Genomic DNA, 22,932 nt, shown 5'->3' with positions numbered 1-22,932 from the left:
TCTTTCATTAGCCCTGAGATTTTCGTTGCTCGTTTCTGCAGAAAGCCATGACTTGGAAGACGGGTATCCCAGTTCAGAGTCTGAACGTCTTCTGGCGCCAGAACCAGGGCACTGGAAAAGCAGCCAAAGCCCCTCCCCGTGGGCTCCTCCCCTCGGACTCCACCTTCAATCTCAGGGCAGAGACAGCAGCCCCACCTGGAAGCCTGAGTCCCAAGCTCGCTGGCAACTCCTCCTCCTGGGCTCACCTACGGACATCTCTTCCGAGCACTGCCACCCACCCCCCTGCCCCGGTCCCCGCCAGTCCCTCAAGGGCTGAGCCCGCGTCCCCTTCATCTTGTTCCCCCCAGGGTCCCGCCACTCACCCGCTCCGCGTCACCAGGCACTGACGGAGCCCCAGCTTCCGGAAGATGTCCACCACCGTCTCCATGGGGGTGTGGTCCGTGACGGTGAAAGGGCTGAGGTTCAGGAGGCGCCGCAGCTTCAGGGGCTGCGGGCTGTTGGCTGGCAGCTCAGGGGGCTCCTCGGTGACGTACATGACCGAGTCGCTCACGATGCCCTCCTGCCTCTGTCTGGCGTTCTCTGCAATGGGCGAGCAGGACGGTGAGCCTCACGAGACTCCCTTGCGGAGTCCCTTCCCCCACCCCATCCCACCCCATCCCACAGCAACACGCGACTTCCCTCCCCCAGCAGCCTAGAATCCCACAGAGGAGGGGCGCGGAAGGCAGACTCTACATTCTTAACGAGGAGCTTCAGCCAAACATCTGTGAAACTGGCATCTCTCTCTCTCAAGCTAATGCTGCGCGAGACCCCCCTGCTGTGACCTGATCATTCACTGCCAAAGTCTTGCAACGCGGGCCTGACCAGGCTACTTCCTTTAGCGAATGCACTGCTTCTGCCTGGAGGCCAGGGCGCCCAGCTGGCCCAGGGCCTGCCACCCTTGCTTTCCTGACACACCTTCACCTCATCAGGGGCTGAGGTTTGACGTGAAAAGAAACCTCACTTAGCTGCCCAATGACCTTAATACATGGTTTGGTTTTTTTTTTTTTTTTTTTAAAAACTAACGTATAACTGGCCCAGATGGCATTATAAATCCTGAAAGGAACAAGAAACCAAGAGGACCATCCTAGGCTCACAGCCCAGAAACACAGTTCAGTCTAACTATGACCCTTGGGACCAAAGAAATAACCCTAGAAAAGCTGCATTCCCCCCACCCCTTGGATCGCCTCTCTTAAATATGGGCCATTTGGTGGATTTCTCAAAGAAAGATAGTAAAACTGTTATGGTAACAATTAGCCTATTTCTATCTGTAGGCGGGCCCACGTGAAAGAAAGCTGAAGAAAAGTAGGGTAACAGGAACTCATTAGAAATACAGCTTTATGCCGTACTAGAAACCTAGGCTATTTTAAGTCACACATGAAATAAATCCATCGGTCTCAAGATATTTCTCCAAGGCGATTTTCCTTCTGTTGGAATTTTAATCTTTCTTTTGCTTCATGGGAAAAGGTTAGGGAAAATGTACAGCAAGGCTTGCCTTAAAATGGATCCTGCTTTCTATAATACTTTTTTTTTTTTTTGCCTTCTCAAAGACTACTATTCACCTATATTGTTCTTTGAAAAATAAAATTCTAACTGCTGGCTCTAAAGCTATTTATTGCAACAGAGTACTCTAATGGAAAACTGGCAGCATTCGGGGTCAGACTGAGTTTGAAAAAGGGTCTCTGTTTAAAAGGGGAACAGAGGGCCCGCTGGGCAAACGCCTGCACAGTATGTGGGTCAGGTTCAATCGAGTTACATCAGATGGCGTACAATTCAACCACAAATACCAGATGACACTGATGCACAACATGCTTTCAGCCGTAGGTGCCACACAGTACACACTGCATTTCTCTCCTAAATCGAGATGGCTCTGTCCTGAAATGCTAAGGTGGGCGGCAAACAGTCAACACACACTTATCGCCCATTTTCATAGACCGACTGATTCTCTAAAAGTCCCATGCAACAGGAATCCCATCTATTTCAACAATCCAGTTGAACATCAGGATTGGATCAAGCCACAAAACCCCATCAAGAACTGATCACATGGATTTGCTGAGCCCCCTCATAAAACCAAACACAACCTAGCCAACTGTCAATTCACTTGGTGAAATGAATAACAAGCTTCTATTGCCTCTGAATCTACCGATTGAGTTAGAAGCCCTGATGCGAACAGCACCTAGCTCCGTGAATTCTTGATCAGCACTGCAATCCCAGTGCCTGCACAATGCCGAGAATACAGCAGACACAAGACAGGTATTTGCCAAGTGCACACATGCGTCAGTCAACCAACAATTGGATGAACGAGTGGGTAGGTCTACTGAACGTCGGTGTCCTTGGCTCTGCCTGTCACGTAGAACAGAGCCTATCTTACAAAGGAGGCATTAGGAAGGAAAGCCCTGAGCTATCCACTGCCAAACAAGAATCAAAGGCAACAGCTGGGGTCAGAGCCGGAGACCTGAGCAGCGCTCCTTGGTACTCCAAGAGTAGCAGCTGTGGCTCTCTCCAGAAGCGCTCTCTGTGAGGCCACTAAGACCTATCTTAAAGACCTATCTTAAGACCTATCTTAAGACCTATCTTAAAGCCTTGATTGAACTTTGGGCGTGGAGGTATGACGCACAGCCAAAAGCTGGTGAATGGAAGAATCAGCAAGAAAGCTCTCCTCATCTCTCTACTGGGGGAACCATCTACTCCCACTTTGGACAAGAAATCATCTGTCACCAAAATGCCTGCAACAAACTCCAGCATGAAAGTTCACAGAGGGCAGAGCCTGGCTGCTGTCATCGCTGTGCTCCCAGTTCCCGGGACAGCACCAGCACATGGTGGAGGCTACACGAAATATTTCCTGTACGAAAGAGTAAACCAAGCCCTCACCCAGCACATGATCCAGTGCTATGGGAGTATAGGCTCCCAGACCCCAGGGACTCATGGGAACCTGTGTTAGAAAAGAAGCCAAAAAAAAAAAAAAAAAAGATAGCCCAACATTACATGTGTAAAAGGTCTAAAAGATAAGAAAAGCGCTAAATATTAACCAGAGCCTTCTACGGTGTTGAAAATGTGGGCACCTTGTTAATTTTCTCTTTTGCTTCTGATTTCCCCAACATTCTGAGTATTACTTTTACTTTAAAAAATGTAATAAACTTCATTTTTGTTGTAAAGATCATTTTGTTACATCTAAACTTTTGTTAGCCCCTAAACTTTTTTAAATTGTTGTTAGTATTGGGGGTCTGCCGTTCTATTCTACCACAACTACCATCAGTGGCTGCAGCTCCTGAAAAATGATGTACCTTTTACGAGTGCCTGTTAAGGTCATTCAACCTGACATTCCACTTGCTAGCAGCAGTACGATCATAAGGCCAGGTGCAGGGAGGGTAATGAGGAAAGTGTTGATAAAGTGAATTCCACAAACTGTGATAGGCCAAGAAATTTTAAAAGACTGGAAATAATCACATATCCAGTAAGTGATTACAATGGCTTTAGAGCAATGGTTCTCAACTGGGAGTAATTCTGCCTCCACCCTCAGGGTACACTTGGCAATATCCAGAGACATTTTGGGGTCTCATTTTGGGGTTGCTACTGACATCTAGTGGGTAGAGACCAGGGATGATCCTACAGTGCACAGGACAGCCCCTCTCAACAAAGAATGATCCAGCCCCAATGTTAATGGCGTTAAGGTTGAGAAACTCTAACCATGTTTTTAGAGGGGTAGTACGTTATCATCCTGTTCGTTCAAAATGCTTCCATAGGGACTTCCCTGGAGGCGCAGTGGTTAAGAATCTACCTGCCAATGAAGGGGACAAGGGTTCGAGCCCTGGTCCGGGAAGATCCCACATGCCGCGGAGCAACTGAGCCTGTGCGCCACAAAAACTGAGCGTGCACTCTAGAGCCTGAGAGCCACAACTACAGAGCCTGCATGCCTAGAGCCTGTGCTCCACAACGAGAGAAGCCACTGCAATGAGAAGCCAGCGCCCTGCAACGAAGAGTTGCCCCCGCTCATCGCAACCAGAGAAAGCCCGCGTGCAGCAACGAAGACCCAACACAGCCAAAAATAAATTAATTTTTAAAAAGAAAGAAAAAATAATGCTTCCATAGATGAACAACACAGTCCTACTGTATAGCACAGGGAACTATATTCAATATCCTGTGACAAACCATAACGGAAAAGAATATTAAAAAGAATGAATGTAATCTATATGCATAACTGAATCACTTTGCTGTACAGCAGAAATTAACACATTGTAAATCCACTCCACTTCAGTAAGAAAATCAAAATTTAAAAAATCTTTTTTAATTTTAAAAAAGCTTAGGCAGATGCCAGACATCAAAGGTTAAAAACATGCTTCCATAAAACAGACGTAATTGACAAGAAAGGTTAAAATGGAAAATTAGAAGCAACTATAGTGGTGGTCAGTACAAAGGTGATGTGGTAAAAAAGTAAAAACTATTTAGAAGAAAAAGCAGATGATTTTCTGACAAGTTATAGTTTATAAGGCATGGAGAAGTCCCTCTGCATGTATTTTTTCATCCCCAGCAGAAAGAAGCAGATGACACCACTGTTCTCCATGGCCTATCCCAATCATTAACAAACAGCTCTCCCAGGAAGAAACCTCTTTATCCCTAAAGAACCCATCCAACAGATCTGATACGTACATATCTTGTTGTTCAGTTCTGGACATAGATCCCTTTCTGCAAGTGGGCCTCTTCCACATGCTGGAGAATCACCATCAAATCATCCACCAGGCGAAAAAAATGAGAGTTCCCTTAACTCTGGCCCATGACTCTAACTTTCCATCCCTTTAATCATCTTTGCGGCTTCCCACTGAGTCCTTTCTGGATCCAGCCTCACTTAACTGTGGAACTCAAGACTAGAGGAGCCTGAGCCTGCTGAGCACAGAAAGAGCCTCGTGTTTGCAGAGATCACCAAGAGGTAAAGTCCCATCTACCAGGAACTTGAACAAGGGCCACATATGGCCCTTTGTGTGAGTACGTGATGGTGAAAGGGCCACGTTTCCGAGGTGCTGTGACTAATGGCTCTCCAGCAAAGACAACAGCTATGGTTTGGCATTCCAGAGAGAGACTGAAAAGACATTTTCAGCTTCATGGGAGCAACTGACACCTTTTTAAACATGACACGTGAGAAAAAAATCTTTGCCTCACTTACTATTCTTTTCTTATCTTGGATCTATGTAAAATCTCTGCTTCTCAGTCCCCTGAAAGGGAAATTGGCATGGGATCGTTACTAGCTAAATGCTTACGTCCTATTTCTATATTCACAAAGGGGCGTCTAAGTCTGCAAATACAGGTAATGCATTTCTCCACCGGAGTACAGGACTTTTCTATATCCACGGAGCAGGAAAACAGCTTTTCTCACTGCTCACAGCCAAACACTCCTTGCTTTCCCGCAAACCATGTAAATGGCAGCTTCCACACTCTTAACAGTGTGATGTAAAGCATAAAGGTATTATTTACACCGCGTGTTTCCTCTTCAGACATTCCAAACATAGCTTCTAGGAGGGCACTGGGTTGGCAAGCTTAAATTTCTTCTCTAACCAGCTGATGACAATTACTGCTTCCCACTTGATTGCAGTAATGGGTTTCAGCAAAATTAGTAAGCTCTCTCTTAGCAGGTGTGCCTGGAGCTACACAATAGGTAATGGATTCCGTGACATTTATTACTAGAGTGTTTAAATTTCAACCTTTGCTTAAAAGATTTTAAGGATTGAATAAATTTTTAAACTCTGATTACATTAATTTAAAACAAACCCAACCTAGGCTTCCCTGGTGGGGCCGTGGTTGAGAGTGCGCCTGCCGATGCAGGGGACACGGGTTCGTGTCCCGGTCTGGGAAAATCCCACATGCCGCGGAGTGGCTGGGCCTGTGAGCCATGGCCACTGGGCCTGTGCGTCCAGAGCCTGTGCTCCGCAACGGGAGAGGCCACAACAGTGAGAAGCCCGCGTACCGCAAAAAAAAAAAACAAAAAACAAAAAAAAAAACCGTACTATACAGCTTTTTAAAAGAAAATCTCATTATTTATAAGGCAATGGTCATGACTCAAGGCACCTACCTGTTAAGTGACAGGACATATAATAAAGAGAAGCATCATGGAGCACTTAAAGCACAAATGTACTTTCGTGTCTAAAATATAAAATCAACTGTTCCTTTGGGGGAGGTAAATATGTTTGAGCAACAAGCTAAAATTAGAGGCTATATAGCTTATTTAAACTTATTTTTATAAAGCCTTTGATGAAGATACTTTAAAAACATTTTACAAGCTATTTAACATAGCGAAGAGGTTTTAGAAAGTCAAAGGGCGAGCCTAAGAAATAGTTAACAAAGGGCAGGGATAAGCTAAGGTGTGTTCCCGGTGGGGCGTTCTACCATCATACCTGAAAAAGTGCCCCTTCCACAAATGTCGTGGAAGTACAGTCATCAAGGGCACACGTGAGCCATGTCATGGGCCCCGGTGTACCGTGAGATGCAGAGGTGCTGAGCCAGAGGGCATTAGTGTTTACCATGCACCGCGGATGCGCTCTGCAGCTCCCTGCCCCCGCTGCATCAGGAAGTCCGGAGGGACCACCCTGGGGGAGCCCCGCTAAGATCTGCTGTCCCTCCCTCCTGGGCCTAGTAAGAAAACAAAGAGTTTATTTAACTCTTCTCCCATAACTCTGATTTTTCCATTCCCACTGGGTCTTGTTTGAGTCCTCATTTTGATAAAGTCCTTGATGAAGATAATTTCAAAATATTTACAAAGCTGTTTATAAACTTTTTTTAACATTGGGAAAAAGTTTCAGGAATTCAAAGGGAGTGCCTTATAAATAGTTAACAAAGAACAGGGATAAGCAAAAGGTTGTCTGGCCAAGGTATATTCCCAGGGGAGCATTTCACCATTATACCTCGACACGTCCCAGTGGCAAAATTCATAAATATTCTTGAAGATGACATACACAGTAAAATCAAGTGCACACATAAGCCATGTCATGGGCTACAGCCTACCCTGAAATGATGTGATAGTGAGGAGGATCTCATTTGCTGGTCCCTGCCCCCTCTCCACCTGGAGAAAATCCTCTAAGAGTCACTGCTCCTCCCTGCCTGGTCCTTCAAAGACTCACACCCAGGCCTCTGTCTGTGGAATTCTCCTACGTCTCGCTCCCCTTCCAAGGCGCTCATCCCTGGGCCACCGGGAGCCCCGGGCTTCTCTGAGCCGCCCGTGTCGGGAACATCCAGCTGGGCATCATCCCCTCTCTGCTCTCCCAACTCAACAGCCTGCCCCTCAGCCCAGGTGATCCAGTTAGCGCACGAGGAGGAAAAGCATCCCACGGAACTGACTGCACCCACGTGGGTCTCTAACTGATGGCACCGGACATCGTGGCGAAGTGACGGGCTTGAGCGGCGCCGAGGGAGGCGTCTGAGGCAAAGGGCTCAGCATCTGAGCCGGTCAGCCTGCCTGGAAGTCTGTCTCTGCGAGCAGCTGGCCCGGCCAGCCCAAGCTCTCCCACCGCTTCCTGCTGAGCTTCGCCCAGCAAGTCCCTAAAAGGCGGAGCGCGTGTGTCCTAGCGGGAGCGGCCCAGGGGGCTGCTTGCAAATGTGGTGCTCGGTGTCCAGCCAAGAATGCCTCCGACAAGACACTGTCCCTCACGGTGTGACTTGGGGGCAGCAGCAGCAGCACTGACAGGGAGCTCGGGAGAAATGCAGAGTCTCGGGTCCCACCCCAGACCTACGGCATTCTGGCCAGACGCCCAGGTGAAACGGAATAAGCATTAAAGCGTGAGAGACCCTGGGCTGAAGCCCTCCGACCCTCGTGCACTCTGTCGAACCTCTTTGAGAATGTCGGGGCACAGAGCTGCTATTCGTCTCCGTGAAATGTGAGCCTCCCTGCTTTACTCACTTATGGCAGGAATCAGCTCCCTCCTCTGGGCAAACCCGATGAGGCGCTCCGAGTCCCTGGAGACGACCACGGGGAAGCCGTTGTAGTCGGTCTCCTTGATGAGCGTCTCCACGTCCTCGACGGTCATGCTGCCCTGGGTGAGCACGGACAGCGGCGGCTCCCCCCGCCTTGGCCGCATGACGTCAGTGGCCAGCGTGCGGTGGGTGAACTCGTCCTTCACGTCCAGGAACGGGTACCCATTTAAGTGGATGTGGGCCTCGTAGATGCCTTCCTTCCCAAAGGCATCAGCCACCCACTTGCTGGTCACGGCTGCCGCCATCATGAGCACGATGTACTCGAGACCACCCGTCCATTCAAACACGATGATCACCAATGACACCGTCATCCTGGTAACTCCACCTGCAACCAAAGGGAGGAATGAAATTGCAGGACTCGACTCCACACCTGCAAGAGGACATGAACTGTGGAAACCGAGAAGCCGGCTCTACCCTCCCGGCACCTGTTCTACTGAGACAGTCCAACACGGCGCCCAGGCTCGGACCTCTGGGCCAGAGGCCAGACTCGGTAAACACAGCCTTGCATTAGGAGCCGTAAGTCACATCTCCCTGAGGGGCTCTTCTCCCATGAGGGACAGCAAGTTGTCTATTCACCCAGGACCACACGCCTTGCTTTTTGGTGAGTGGAGCCTACTTGGGCTTTGCAGGTTTCTGACTCAGCAAGCATCGCTCTCTACCAGAACCCCTTGAGCTGGAAAATTGCAGAGACTATCCACTATTGTAGATGGTACAGCTGCAAACACACACACACACACACACACACACACACACACACACACAGCACCTAGGCAGGCGACAGCTCCCACCATGGCATAGAGCCCTGGGGTGACGCAGTCTGCTCCGGGCCTGCACCAATCCCTAAAGATGATCCAGTCATGGTGACAGTAAGCCAATTGCTCCACACCAATTCCCACCATCCTGCCTGCCACTGCCATGCTGGGGATGAAGAGACTGGACGGGATCTGCGGGGAGCACAAGGGAAAGAAGCATGAGGGAAGGGGGCCCCGTTCCCACCGCCCTGCCACCGGGAAACTCAGGCCACCCTCGACAAGCTTGCATTTTGCTTCGGTCTACAAAGGAGGGGCAACGCTTCAAAGCATGGGTCTCCTGGGCAACCACGGGACCAGTGATTTCACCTGCTTGGTCGTATCTACTGTGACCTGGAGAAAATGCAATTTTACACTTTCATTTCCTCGCCTTCAAAAGCTGGCCTAGTTTGTCTGCTGTGGATAAAAGAATGATAAGCCCCACTGCAAATAACATTCAAACTGCACATCTGTCACTTGAGATACTCACCACTTTCTCTCTCTCCTCACATGTCATTCAGATTAGCTTCTAAAATTAAATGTCAAGCCACAGCATGAAAATGGAAAAGCAAGGCCTCAACTGTTCACAGGTCAAAAAAAGAAGCTAAAAGCATCAGTGTAGCTGCCCTGCATCTTATAAAAACCTTGGCACAGACTTACTGCCCTCTTGTATGTACAGTGGCCAAACACCTGTCAGAGAGAGATGGGGGGGCAGGTCCGTCTTCCTAAAAAATTCCATTTTCCAAAAAGTATTCTGAATATTTTCAAGCCAGGCTAGATGCAGCAAAGAAATAGACATTGAAACTGAAAGGCCTTGGTAATAGCGTGTTTTATATTTGCTGTGTGAAAAACATGTTCATTCCTCTAGTGATCAGACATGTGCTACAGAACAGACTTGACTCTGTTCGTGGAGACTGCATGTGACCGCCGATCCTGACTGGGAGCTGCATTTATGTCACCCCTACCCACCCCCACCCCCCAGCTGTCATCAATCTGAGGATGCAAGTGGATCTTTACCCAAATTCAAGTTAAGTTTGGATCCTGGGGTGTGATTTCCAGAGTGTGAGACATTCCTGAGGAAATTGTTCCTTTCTGAGCACCCCTTATCCCCCCCATCATTTAATCCCCTGTACCTTCACAGCAGACTTCTCCCAGCAGGAACCATAAGAAAATAAATCCCTTTGCATCAGACGTCACCTAGTTAATAACGTTCATCCTTCCTTGTTCTTAAAGCAAAAATTCAGGTTTGTGTTTGACCACTGCCCCCAAGTGCACAGCTTCTCAGACTTTTTTTAATATTTATTTATGTATATTTATTTATTTACTTTGGCTGTGTCGGGTCTCAGTTGCGGTACGCAGGATCTTTCGTTGCTGCGCGCAGGCTTCTCTCTAGTTGTGGCATGGGGGCTCCAGATCGCGTGGGCTCTGTAGTCTGTGGCAGGCGGGCTTAGTTGCCCCTCGGCATGTGGAATCTTAGTTACCACTAGGGATTGAACCCATGTCGCCTGCATTGGAAGGCAGATTCTCAACCACTGGACCACCAGGGAAGTGCCTAGACTTTTTTTTTTTTTTAATTCGTAAGAATACCACAAAAAGCAACAGTCATGGAATACAAGGGGGTTCTGGAGGGTTCCCAGTGTTCTGCTCCTGACCCTGGGTGCTGGTCACACAAGTGTGTATGTTTTGTGAGAATTCACCAAGCTGTACACGTCTCCATATGAATGATATACTCCAAGCCTTAGCTTCTTCACTTGTAAAATGGGGTTATAAATCTCTATTCCATAGGCTTGCTGTTTATCAAAAGCGTTGTTTCTTGTTGATTAAAAGAATGTCAAGTGCCCTGCGCATAAGAACGTTCAATAAGGTCACCTCCCCTTTTCCCCTCGTCACAATCTTATTCTGGGGAGTAGGGTGCTATCCCCAGAAGTACAAAGGTTGCCTCCCTCCCCTGACACCTTCCCTCCCCTTCACTTACCTTCATGCCAAAGGTAAATATGGTATTGATGATTTTGAAGATCAGCGCCAGGGCCAGCTGCCACATGGCTGTGTAAACCCTCACCCCGGCCGGGCGGTCGGGGATGCCGTCCACGGGCCACATCATGTTGGGGTCATTGATGTAGTCACAGAGCTGGGAGGACTCGAGGGCCCCGCAGTCATTGAAGAGCTCGGATATGAGCTCGCTCGTGCTGCGGCGCGTGTAGGGGTTGGGGTAGGCGACGATGGCAGTGATGGCGGTCACCGCAATGACCTCCAGCACCGGGTACTTCCCCAGCTTGGTGGTTTTGCGCCTCCTGCACCAGGCGATGTTGCAGCAGATGAAGAGGGTTCCCCACAAGCCCCTGAAGACCCCAAGCAGGATGAAGGGGAAGAGCTCGGCCATGTACTAGGGCGTGTGATACTCCACGTAAAAGAGGACAAGGCGGCTGTTCCCAAAGGGATCGATGGATCGCAGCGTGAAGGCTGCCACCAGGGCCGCAAAAAAGGACCGCCACAAGGTCTTTAAGGGAAAGTAGTAGCTGACCTGCGACCAACGAACAGGTGGAAAATCAGAGACTGGCGGAAGAAAGAGCTGCCCAGAGCCCCAGCCCCTGATCAGCAGCCACCTGCTGGCATAGGCCACAAAGTCACACTCAAGACCAAAGATGGGCACTTCCTCAACCTAGGTGTGAGTATGGCCCAAATGCACTAACAAAGATATTTAAAGGACTCTATGTCTAAAATTGGAACGGATACTAGTCAAGGTGTGTTTGAGCTATTTTTTAAGAGAAATGAGAACACTTCATCATAATTCTGTTTATGGCACAGAGACCATCCTAAAAGAAAAGAAACCTCTGATTTGATTCTCCAGACAACAGATCATGGCTTGAAACCCCTGGCCCAGCAAACGTATCTGGAGGGCACATGAGTTAAGAATGGTTTGTACATTTTTAAATGGTTGGGGAAAGAGAATTATTTTGTGACATGTGAAATATTCAAAAGAACAAGACTTAGTGACAAGTGGTAATGATATAAAATCCAAACTTCAGCATCCGTAAGGAAGGTCTTGTGGGAAGGCAGCCACGCCGCGCACGTGCGTGTTGTCTGCAGCACCCTCCACGCTACAAGGGCAGAGCCCAGTGGTTGCGACCGAGCCCTGAGACCCGCAAAGCCTAAAATATTTGCTACCTGGCCCTTTACAGACAACGTGGGCCAACTGCTGGACTAGATCCATTTGCGTTGCAAAACATAAAAATGCTTCATTGTGTTGTTTATGAAAACGAGAGAGGAGACTGCAAATCTCCCCCAGAAATCACACTGGCAAGTTTTCAACAGGACTCGAAAACACGTATTTCATGGCGAACACTGCGGCTCCTTAATGAGCTGCAGGAATCTCTCAATCCTCCTTCGCATCTAGTCCTCAGAGGGCTAGAGAGGGAAGCCTCCTGCCGCCCTGACCCCCCATGTGTTCCTCGGCGCTCAGAACCACGGGGCCCTCCAGAGCCCACGCTCACCTCTTCCAGACTGAAAAGCACACCCCCGATCGGAGCACCAAAGGCGACAGAGACCCCAGCAGCGGCCGCAGCTGACAGCACCTGCGAGGCAAAGAGCTCCCCGTCAGCCCGAGGCCTTTCCGGCAAATCAGCGGGTACTGGTGAGCCCGGAGAGGGTGGGAGGGCGCTTCATCCTGCACCTGCTCACCTCGCGCCTCTTGCCCTCGTTCTTGCTGTACTTGGAGAAGAGGCTGCTGAAGAAGTTGCCACAGCAGCATGCCACGTGCACCAGCGGCCCTTCCTTGCCAAGGCTCAGGCCCGAGGACACCACCAGCACCAGGGTGACAGTCTTGATCAGCAGGGTCCACTTGCCCCAGTAGCCCCTGATGATGAAGCCCCTCAAGATGGTCTTTATCTGAAACACAGGATGGAGAACGATAGGGAGTGAGCCGCTTCAGCGCCATGGCTAGGACAGTAACCTCTCCCTCCTCTGAAAAGCATCTTTCAAACTGAGATTCACTAATCATATGGAGGACAGGCTGCTTTAGTTGTTAATTTAGCTATAATTTTATATTGAGAATTTATATTAACGCCTAATTTTATATATTAATGGAACCCTGAAACAATTTCAATGCATAGTAAATCTTAATAAGTCCGAGAGTAATGAGAGATCATAATGAGAACTGAATAAATAATTATTAGAGTCTCATTTTATTTATGGCATTTATCCTGTGCATTTTACCCTCTGTTGTGTTGAAAATTGATTTTAACTGTTCTGTATCTATTGATTTTAACTGTTAATTTTTCACTACTGAAAGATGGCCAAGATAAAGGGACATCTGGCTGGATATGTGACAAAGCAAATACAACAAAGTATCAATTGAACTTTAGATCAGGGTCGGCAAACTATGGCCCACGGGCCAAATCCAGCCCACGGCCTGTTGTGTATGGCACAAGACAGAGATCTTGATAGAGATCTGTTTCTTAATTCAAGGACAAAGACCAACAGTGAGCGAGCGTGTGGGCATCCGTTCGAAAGAACTCACTAAGATCCTTCCTAAAGAACACGAGTGAGGTCTTCCAGCTCTACAATCAGATGGTATTTCTTGAACTAGCCTTTAACTAAAGGCAGACAAACTAGCAGTGGTTAAACTGGTCTTTAACTAGTGCTAGTGGGCCTATTTGAGCCTGTGCTCTGGGGATCTCAGATCCCTTTACTTAAGGGACGTTTTAGTATGCCTGCCACTATCCTGCCCTTTTGTGTTGCCTAGAATAAAATTATCTATAATTTTTTGTCAGTTAGTTAATGTGGATTTGGACCCCAGGGTACAGCTGAAGAGCGTAACACCATTTAGAAAATTACAAGCTTCTAAATTACCTGAGCCTTTGCCAGCCATGACATGTGGTGAATTGAACAATGTAAGAGGTATTTTGTAATTCTCTAAAATGACTTTATAAAATTGTCATGATCAAACTAGGGACTAAAGAAGGCAAATTCATTCCCAGTAGATGCCAAAATCCAATCGCTTGCTTTAATTTGGATCAACAGAGACTGAGTCAAGCAGGGCTTTCGGGCGATGTATTGCAGCACATTTGTGACTTGATGGTGGTAACTTTAAAACCTCTCTGGCAAGTAAATATTTGTGAGAGAGTTCACATTGTATAGAACTGAAACATCAACTCAAAGTAAGTTCTAGGGGGGCATGATTACTTTTTTTTCCTTCATTTTATTTATTTGGCTGCATTGGGTCTTCGTTGCTGCGTGCGGGCTTTCTCTAGTTGCAGTGAGCGGGGGCTAGTCTTTGTTGCAGTGTGCGGGCTTCTCATTGCAAAGGTGTCTCTTGTTGCGGAGCATGGGTTCTAGGCGCATGGGTTTCAGTAGTTGTGGCACATGGGCTCAGTAGTTGTGGCTCGCGGGCTCTAGAGTGCAGGCTCAGTAGTTGTGATGCACGGGCTTAGTTGCTCCACGGCATGTAGGATCTTCCCGGACCAGGGCTCAAACCCGTGTCCCCTGCACAGGCAGGCGGACTCTCAACCACTGCGCCTCCAGGGAAACCCCTGGCAGGTAGATTCTTAACCACTGTGCCACCAGGCAAGTCCGTAGGAGGACGTGATTTCTTGTACGGTCCACAGTGGTTCTATGAATGTAGCAGACAGTAGTAGAGTCATCCTTGCCCAGTTCGTTCTAAGTTCTGAAGCCCAAGAACTAGTGTGGACTTTTAAATGTGCTTTGTAGAGCTAATACAAGACCACTTATTACACAGAAAAGAAATGGTCTCTAAATTTGTGGGGTTTTTTTAATGTTTCAAAGGAATTTTTGACACTGGCTGGGACCTGGGACCCTTTGCTGCAGTGCTGCAATGCTTGTACCTGGACAAACATCTAGCAACAAAATACAGAGAAATTATAAGGGACTAAAAGTAACTGCATGCATGCCCGGTTGGGGCAAATTCTGGACAACAAGATACAAAGAGACCAAAAAGCCCCACTGCCACTTCTGAAGAGCCAGGAGCAAAAGCAGGGCACTACGCATGCCCGCTGCACTCAACACCACCAAAGGGGTGGGCAGACCCCCTAAGCCTCCCCTCCGGCCGGACCCCTGGACACACCCCTCCCCTCACCGCATATCAGGAACCAGCTCGCCCTGCCCCCCAGCAAGTAAGCCAGCAAGGGCACATGTTACTTGTTCTCCCTCCCCCCCTGCTGCAGCTCTGGCCCCAATAAAGCCTTGCCTGAATTTCTTGCCTGGCCTCTGATCACATTCTATTGATTAAGGAGGTCAAGAACCCTGGTCAGTAACGCTGTCATCCAAAGTAATCTAAATGTTTCAGAAGCAAACATTATAAAGGATGAGTGATTTTTAAACTGTGTAGAAGTGCACTGCCTTCAAAGTTTGTTCAGACACTGCACACCAGGAACAGCTTACAGCAGATCACCTCCTACGATGGGAAGTGTATTTTCTAAAGATCTCATTTAGTATCTTTCCTGAAGTGAAGAATAGCCCTGTATCTCAAACTGAGTAGAGCTGTTTGCATAGTTGGTTGGGTTTTAACTGGAAAGACATCCTTTATATCCAGGAACTACTTATTTGCACTTACTTTTCACTCTGCCCCTCTCCTCCAAGAACTGGGGTAGGTATTGCACCCTTAGGTTAGGAATTTCAAGCTCTACTATAATAACAGGGAAAATTTTCTACTACTGAATCATAATAACCAAAGCTTAATTATGAAATCTCCACTGGGCTCCTGGTACTTGAAAAGATTATTGTGAACTCTTTTATAAATAGAGACATGAACCTGTTACATATTATATACGGCTGAAAGCATGTTCATGTACCCACTACCAAGTTTAGGACAGAAGAGCAGGTACCTTTGAAAGCCCTGTTTGCTTCCTCAGTGGAACCTTCCTCCTCCCGCCTCCAATCATTCCCTTGCCTTTCTCTATAGCTTTAGCACATGTGTATATCACTATACAGTATGCTTGTTTCATTTTGGCTGTTTTAGGGACTCTACATAAACAGATTCATACTTTATTTAGATATTCTTCTGCAACTTACTTTTTTCACTTGATACCGCTTTTATGAGTTTTATCCATGTCAGTGTGTTCCTTGTGCTTTGTCACACGGGAAACACTGCTCAACTCAGTAGTTTATTCCTTTTGAGTTCAGCTGTCACAAATAAAGATGCCCGCTTTGGACGAAGACCAGGTCCGGCCAGCCCCTCCCAGATAGAGTTCCCTGTCTGTCTAAGAGCTGAGCCACGCACCTCTGGTTCTTGGAAGGGGAAGATGGGATTGCCCCCACATCTTTTATTGCTGCTTTAAATTCCCCACCAGTTCCCCACTGGCCATCTCCTTATTTTGATAGGCGGCTGGAGTCCAAAAGTGCGTGCTGTTGGGCATTGCGATCAGAAACCGAGATGCCAACAGTCATCTGTTCTTTTTAGTGTCCCGGGTGCCTTCGGTCTTCGATATCCAATAAAACGCAGTCAGTTCTGCCTGAACACTTGTTTGGAAAACCCAAATTTGTTCCAGTGTGATTCATGCAGTCAGGGCAGAACTTGAGCATAATGCCAATTTCGCATCTGTTTCTGCACAATTTCATCTGGGAGAAACACAAGGCGGAAAACTGCAGCTGCGAATCGAGCCGTGCAGGGCTACACAAAATGCACACAGGCACACGCCTCAGACGACTCCCAGCTCACGCATGCACTAGGGGAGTATTCACACATTTCTTAACCATTTAACGTGTGTCTAACTCTGCTACTGCTTTTATGAGGTTCCCGTCTTTTTCATGTGTCACCAGTGAAGTTTCTGAGGGCTGTGCCCCTCGCCCCATCTTCCCCACAAGCTCTGTGGTTTTGATGATGCAGTTTTGTGATTTTTAGGAATGCATATGGTGCCTTAGAGCAGCAGTGGCTGTACCGAGGAAACAGGATGGTATTGCAGCTTATTTTTCAGGCTCCTGCAGCAACACGCTCATATAAACCATCCAAAGTTCAGCATGAAATAGTCTTTTCTTTTTTTAATCTTTTCCTGGATCAAGACAATGTTGAGCTTTCCTTTCGATGATCCTTTAATTACCCCAGCCCTTTGCATGAACTGCCCAGACCAGCGGCGGTGCTGGCGACACCACCAAAGAGTGTGGGTGCACTGCCATGACCGCTCACATCTTTATCAACTCGGCATCTCCACCGTCTATGGGCGCTGCTGAAGCACCGACTTGAAGGAGAATGGAACAGCAATGATTAGAATGATCATCTAAGTGCTTTTAAAATGATTTCTGGCTAAAAGTTTTACTATGTGGGCTTTTCGGGAATTTGCTCAAGCATCGTTATTCTAACCCAGCAGATCTCCTTGGTTTGAAGTTTGCTCTTGGGCATTCCTCCTGGTCGATGAGGTCACTTCCCTCATACTCTGGTTACAAGAAAGTGCTGAAAAATATTTATAAGAACTCTAAACTCACAAGGGTGCATTCACGGCGCATGTACTGAACGTGGAATTCATTTTTTAAAGATTGCTATTACCCTGTCACCAGAAGAGCAAAACGTGGTGAGGGAGTCTATTCATCAGTAAGCTTTCTGAGCAGTAAACCTCCACCGTTGTCCTCTTTCACGTTCCATCATAGACGCACTTATGAGTTACTAGAGTGCCACGTTTGTGTGTGTGGTTAACGGACTCTGACTCCACAGGCTTTAAGAGTTATGCCTGGTTTGTAAAGACAAGAATTTAAGCAGCTGAGAAGCAACAGAGCATAAAGCCAGACAGCTGGATTCGACTCCCAGCTCACCGGCTTAGTGACCTTGGGCAAGTTACTTAACCTCTCTGTGCTTCAGTTTCCCCAACCGTCAAATGAAGAATAACAGTACCTACCTCATAGGCTCCCTGTGAGGACTAAATGAGTGAACAGATGTCCAATGCTTGGAACCGTGCTTAGCACAGAAGTACCACGTAAACATTTGCTATTCTTATTATTGGCACAAAAGAAATTCATTCAGCCCCCACTCACCTCGGGTATACCAGAGCCACAGGCGTATGGTGCAAATACTCGTACCAGGGAGACGGCCAAAAACGCAAACAGCAACGCCCACAGGATGTACATTAGGTAATTCAGATTGTAAGCGCTGGCACCCTAAACGAGACACAGAACAAGAAAGAACACGTGACCCACCGCAGAACCGAGCGACGCACCTGCCCCTCCGCCAGGCAGCTTCTCTCCGGGTCCTGTGTCAGCGAAGAGGCAGGGTTGGCTTTATCAGCTGCTGCTATTGCTACAGTCGGTTCACACACACAGCGCTGGCTGCTTCTCCGGGAGCTATTTACACACACCTTCTACCAGGTGAGATCTCAGCAGTCATAGAAACTGTGAATGAGGCTTGGTTTTAATGGCTCCGGGCCCTCAAGTTAATGAAAGGTGTAAGAGAAATTTCTGCCTTCGAGCCCCGGGAAGGTTTGTTTGGTCTCGTGTATGGTGGATCAGCCTCTTTGCTTTCATGAAGGCCACATCCGTGCCGCAGCACGCAGCTGCCCTGCCAGTGAGGAAGTGTGGGAACTGCATTTTAGAATACTGCTACCCAGATGTGGTCCCTGGACCTGGGCGTGGGCTGGAAATGCAGAGTCTCAGGCACCGCCCCAATAGTTCAAATTATCTGATGTGTGGGGAACATTTTCTGAACCAAATACACAGTCTGGGGTCTCTGAGGCTGAGGACCTGGTCTGTGGGCAGAGACCACAATTCTCCAGGCCTCAGCTTCTTGCCACCATCTGGATGCCGCACGTGATGGAGAGGGAAAGTGAGGGCACCTACAAGCCAGGCTGTGGGCACGGCTACACGTGTGCCTGTAAAATGCAAAAACACGCTCCAGGAGACGGCTCTAGCCTTAACAATCACAGATATTCACACCCTATGTGGTGAGAAATCAGACAGAGAAATACATTTCACCTAGTGAAAAATGGACTTTTTTTTTTTTTTTGCAGTATGCGGGCCTCTCACTGTTGTGGCCTCTCCCATTGCGGAGCCCAGGCTCCGGACGAGCAGGCTCAGCGGCCATGGCTCACGGGCCCAGCCGCACCGCGGCATGTGGGATCTTCCCGGACCGGGGCACGAACCAGTGTCCCCCGCATCGGCAGGTGGACTCTCAACCACTGCGCCACCAGGGAAGCCCGAAAAATGGACTTTTTTGAGACTAAAAATAACGTCTCACCCTTGATAACAGTAATTCTTTGAATCAAAGTATAAATCTTAGAAATGGCTGAAAAGCTAGACGGCCATGTTTCCCCCCAAATTAGGAGAGAAGAAATCAAACATGGCGCCCAGCCAATTCTGCCTGCCCACCTCCATCAACTCAAGTAGAGAATTTATTTTTGGAAGTAATGGAGAGCACTGAGAACGTATGAGATTTCAAGATCCCGGTCTACTTCTGAGATTTGAAGGAATTAATTTTCAACTCCACTGAGAAAGAGGTTTAGCAAATGGCAAAGTGCATTCCAAATGTCTTCAGCTGCATTAAGTCAATCGGGCAAGAGAGCGGGAGAGGGAAGAGGAGAATAAAGGGATCACATCTATCTTCCAAGAACACTTCTAGCTTGAATGGTCCTCACATTGCCCCTAATGTGAATCGTTCCAACCTAACTCCCCCTCACCTGGGCTTCTGATCTGTCGATGACCCACAGTCATTGTGGTAACCACTGAATTCGGTTAGAAACTAACCCTTTTCCCCAGCTAAGATGTGTATGTGGATCTGAAGCTTGGAGTGCCATGAAGGCAAGCAACAGGTCTGTGCTTCACTGCTACATCCCCTGGGCCTGGGATATTCCCATCACAGAAGGCCCACAAACATCCTCTGTAACGTGCTCCTAAGATGCACTGGAAGATGGTAACTTAATCCACAATGAGCCAGCACTTCACACCTGTTAGGAGGGCTATAATCCAAACCAGATAACAACTGGGGTCGGTGAGGATGTGGGGAAACTGGAACCCACATACACTGCTGCTGGAGTCTCAAGTGGTGCAGCCACTCTGGAAGAGAGTCTGGCAGCTCCTCAGAAGGTTAAATATAGAGTTGCCATGTGACCCAGCAATTCCCCTCCTAGGTATCTACCCAAAAGAAATGAAACCATATGTCCACACAAAAACCTGTAGACAAACGTTCAAAGCAAAATCATTCATAATAGCCCAAAAGTGGAAGCAACCCATGTTACTCAGCTGATGAGTGGAGAAATGAAATGTGCTCTATCCAGACAATGGAATGTTATTTGGCCATGAAAAGGAATAAAGTACCAATCTATGGTATGACACGAACGAATCTGGAAGACATTACGCTAAGTGAATGAAGCCAGACACAAAAGTCCACTGATTGATTGTATGATTCCATTTACATGAAATGTCCAGAACAGGGAAATCTGCAGAGACAAGAAAGTGGATTCGTGGTTGCCTAGGGCTGGTGGACGTGGGGAAATGGGGAGTGACTGCCGATCCAAAAAGGATTCTTTGGGGGCGATGACAACGTTCTAGACATTCACAGAAAGACAGACAAGATGAAAAGGCAGAGGCCTATGTACCAGATGAAGGAACAAAATAAAACCCCAGAAAAACAACTAAATGAAGTAGAGATAGGCAACCTTCCAGAAAAATAATTCAGAATAATGATAGTGAAGATGATCCAGGACCTTGGAAAAAGAATGGAGGCAAAGATCGAGAAGATGCAAGAAATGTTTAAAAAAGACCTAGAAGAATTAAAGAACAAACAAACAGAGATGAACAACACAATAACTAAAATGATAAATACACTACAGGGAATTAATAGCAGAATAACTGAAGCAGAAGAATGGATAAGTGACCTGGAAGACAGGAATGGTGGAAGTCATTGCTGCGGAACAGAATAAAGAAAACAGAATGAAAAGAAATGAAGACAGCCTAAGAGACCTCTGGGACAACATTAAACACAACAACATTAGCATTATAGGGGTCCTAGAAGTAGAAGAGAGAGAGAAAGGACCAGAGAAAATATTTGAATAGATTATAGTTGAAACTTCCCTAACATGGTAAAGGAAATAGCCACCCAAGTCCAGGAAGCGCAGTGAGTCCCATTCAGAATAAACCCAAGGAGAAACACACCAAGACACAGCGTAATCAAATTGGAAAAATTAAAGACAAAGAAAAATTATTGAAAGCAGTAAGGGAAAAAGGAAAAATAACATACAAGGGAACTCCCATAAGGTGAAGAGCTGATTTCTCAGCAGAAACTCTACAAGTCAGAAGGGAGTGGCATGATATACTTAAAGTGATGAAAAGGAAGAACCTACAACCAAGATTACTCTACCCTGCAAGGATCTCATTCAGATTTGATGGAGAAATCAAAAGCTTTATAGGCAAGCAAAAGCTAAGAGAATTCAGCATCACCAAACCAACTCTACAACAAATGCTAAAGGAACTTCTCTAAGTGGGAAACACAAGAGAAGAAAAGGACCTACAAAAACAAACCCAAAACAATTAAGAAAATGGTCATAGGAACATACATATCCATAATTACCTTAAACGTGAATGGATGAAATGCTCCAACCAAAAGGCACAGGCTTGCTGAATGGATACAAAAACAAGACCCATCTACATGCTGTCTACAAGAGACACACTTCAGACCTAGGGACACATTCAGACTGAAAGTGAGGGGATGGAGAAAGATATTCCATGCCAATGGAAATCAAAAGAAAGCTGGAGTAGGAATACTCATATCAGATAAAATAGACTTTAAAATAAAGAATGTTACAAGAGACAAGGAAGGCCACTACATAATGATCAAGGGATCAATCCAAGAAGAAGATATAACAATTATAAATATATATGCACCCAACATAGGAGTACCTCAATACATAAGGCAACTGCTAACAGCTATAAAAAAGCAAATCGACAGTAACACAATAATAGTGGGAGACTTTAACATCTCACTTACACCAATGGACAGATCATCCAAAAAGAAAATAAATAAGGAAAGAGAAGCTTTAAATGACACAATAGACCAGATAGATTTAATTGATATTTATAGGACATTCCATCCCAAAACAGCAGATTACACTTTCTTCTCAAGTGTGCATGAAACATTCTCCAGAATAGATCACATCTTGGGTCACAAATCAAGCCTCAGTAAATTTAAGAAAACTGAAATCATATCAAGCATCTTCTCTGACCACAAGGCTATGAGATTAGAAATGAATTACAGGGGAAAAAAAGTAAAAAGCACAAATACATGGATGCTAAACAAGACGTTACTAAATAACCAAGAGATCACTGAAGAAATCAAAGAGGAAATCAAAAAATACCTAGAGACAAATGACAATGAAAACACGATGATCCAAAACCTATGGGATGCAGCAAAAGCAGTTCTAAGAGGGAAGTTTATAGCTATACAAGCCTACCTCAAGAAACAAGAAACATCTCAAATAAACAATCTAATGTTAAACCTAAGGGAACTAGAGAAAGAAGAACAAACAAAACCCAGAGTTAGCAGAAGGAAAGAAATCATAAAGATCAGAGCAGAAATCAATGAAATAGAAACAAAGAATACAATAGCAAAGGTCAATAAAACTAAAAGCTGGTTCTTTGAGAAGACAAACAAAATTGCTAAACCATTAGCCAGACTCATCAAGAAAGAGGGAGAGGACTCAAATCAATAAATTTAGAAATGAAAAAGGAGAAGTTATAACAGACACTGCAGAAATACAAAGCATCCTAAGAGACTACTAAAAGCAACTCTATGCCAATAAAATGGAAAACCTGAAAGAAATGGAAAAATTCTTACAAAGGTATAAACTTCCAAGACTGAACCAGGAAGAAATAGAAAATATGAACATACCAATCACAAGTAATGACATTGAAACTGTGATTAAAAACCTTCCAACAAACAAAAGTCCAGGACCAGATGGCTTCACAGGTGAATTCTGTCAAACATTTAGGGAAGAGCCATCCTTCTCAAACTCTTCCAAAAAATTGCAGAGGAAGGAACACTCCCAAACTCATTCTATGAGGCCACCATCACCCTGATACCAAACGCAGACAAAGATACTACAAAAAAAGAAAATTAGAGGCCAATATCACTGATGAATATAGATGCAAAAATCCTCAACAAAATACTAGCAAATAGAATCTTACAACACATTAAAAGGATCATACACCATGATCAAGTGGGAGT

At 46.5% G+C, this 22,932-nt stretch overlaps 1 protein-coding gene across 1 annotated transcript in view; it reads right to left on the bottom strand.

Annotated features, from left to right (window-relative positions):
- Positions 1 to 358: 358 nt before the first annotated feature.
- Positions 359 to 22,932, bottom strand: part of LOC309817743 (H(+)/Cl(-) exchange transporter 4-like) — a gene marked incomplete at its 3' end in the record, with an annotated part of 34,921 nt that continues 12,347 nt past the window's right edge. Inside the window, 8 exon segments of the mRNA XM_082647020.1 lie at positions 359 to 579; positions 7,919 to 8,317; positions 8,759 to 8,936; positions 10,756 to 11,163; positions 11,167 to 11,301; positions 12,272 to 12,352; positions 12,459 to 12,665; positions 17,757 to 17,879. Coding sequence (XP_082503146.1) covers positions 359 to 579; positions 7,919 to 8,317; positions 8,759 to 8,936; positions 10,756 to 11,163; positions 11,167 to 11,301; positions 12,272 to 12,352; positions 12,459 to 12,665; positions 17,757 to 17,879 — 1,752 coding nt within the window.

This window comes from Grampus griseus (genome assembly GCF_964374135.1).
Source record: "Grampus griseus genome assembly, chromosome: Y".
NCBI classification, from domain to species: domain Eukaryota; kingdom Metazoa; phylum Chordata; class Mammalia; order Artiodactyla; family Delphinidae; genus Grampus; species Grampus griseus.
This window is presented reverse-complemented; position numbering and strand designations above follow the sequence as displayed.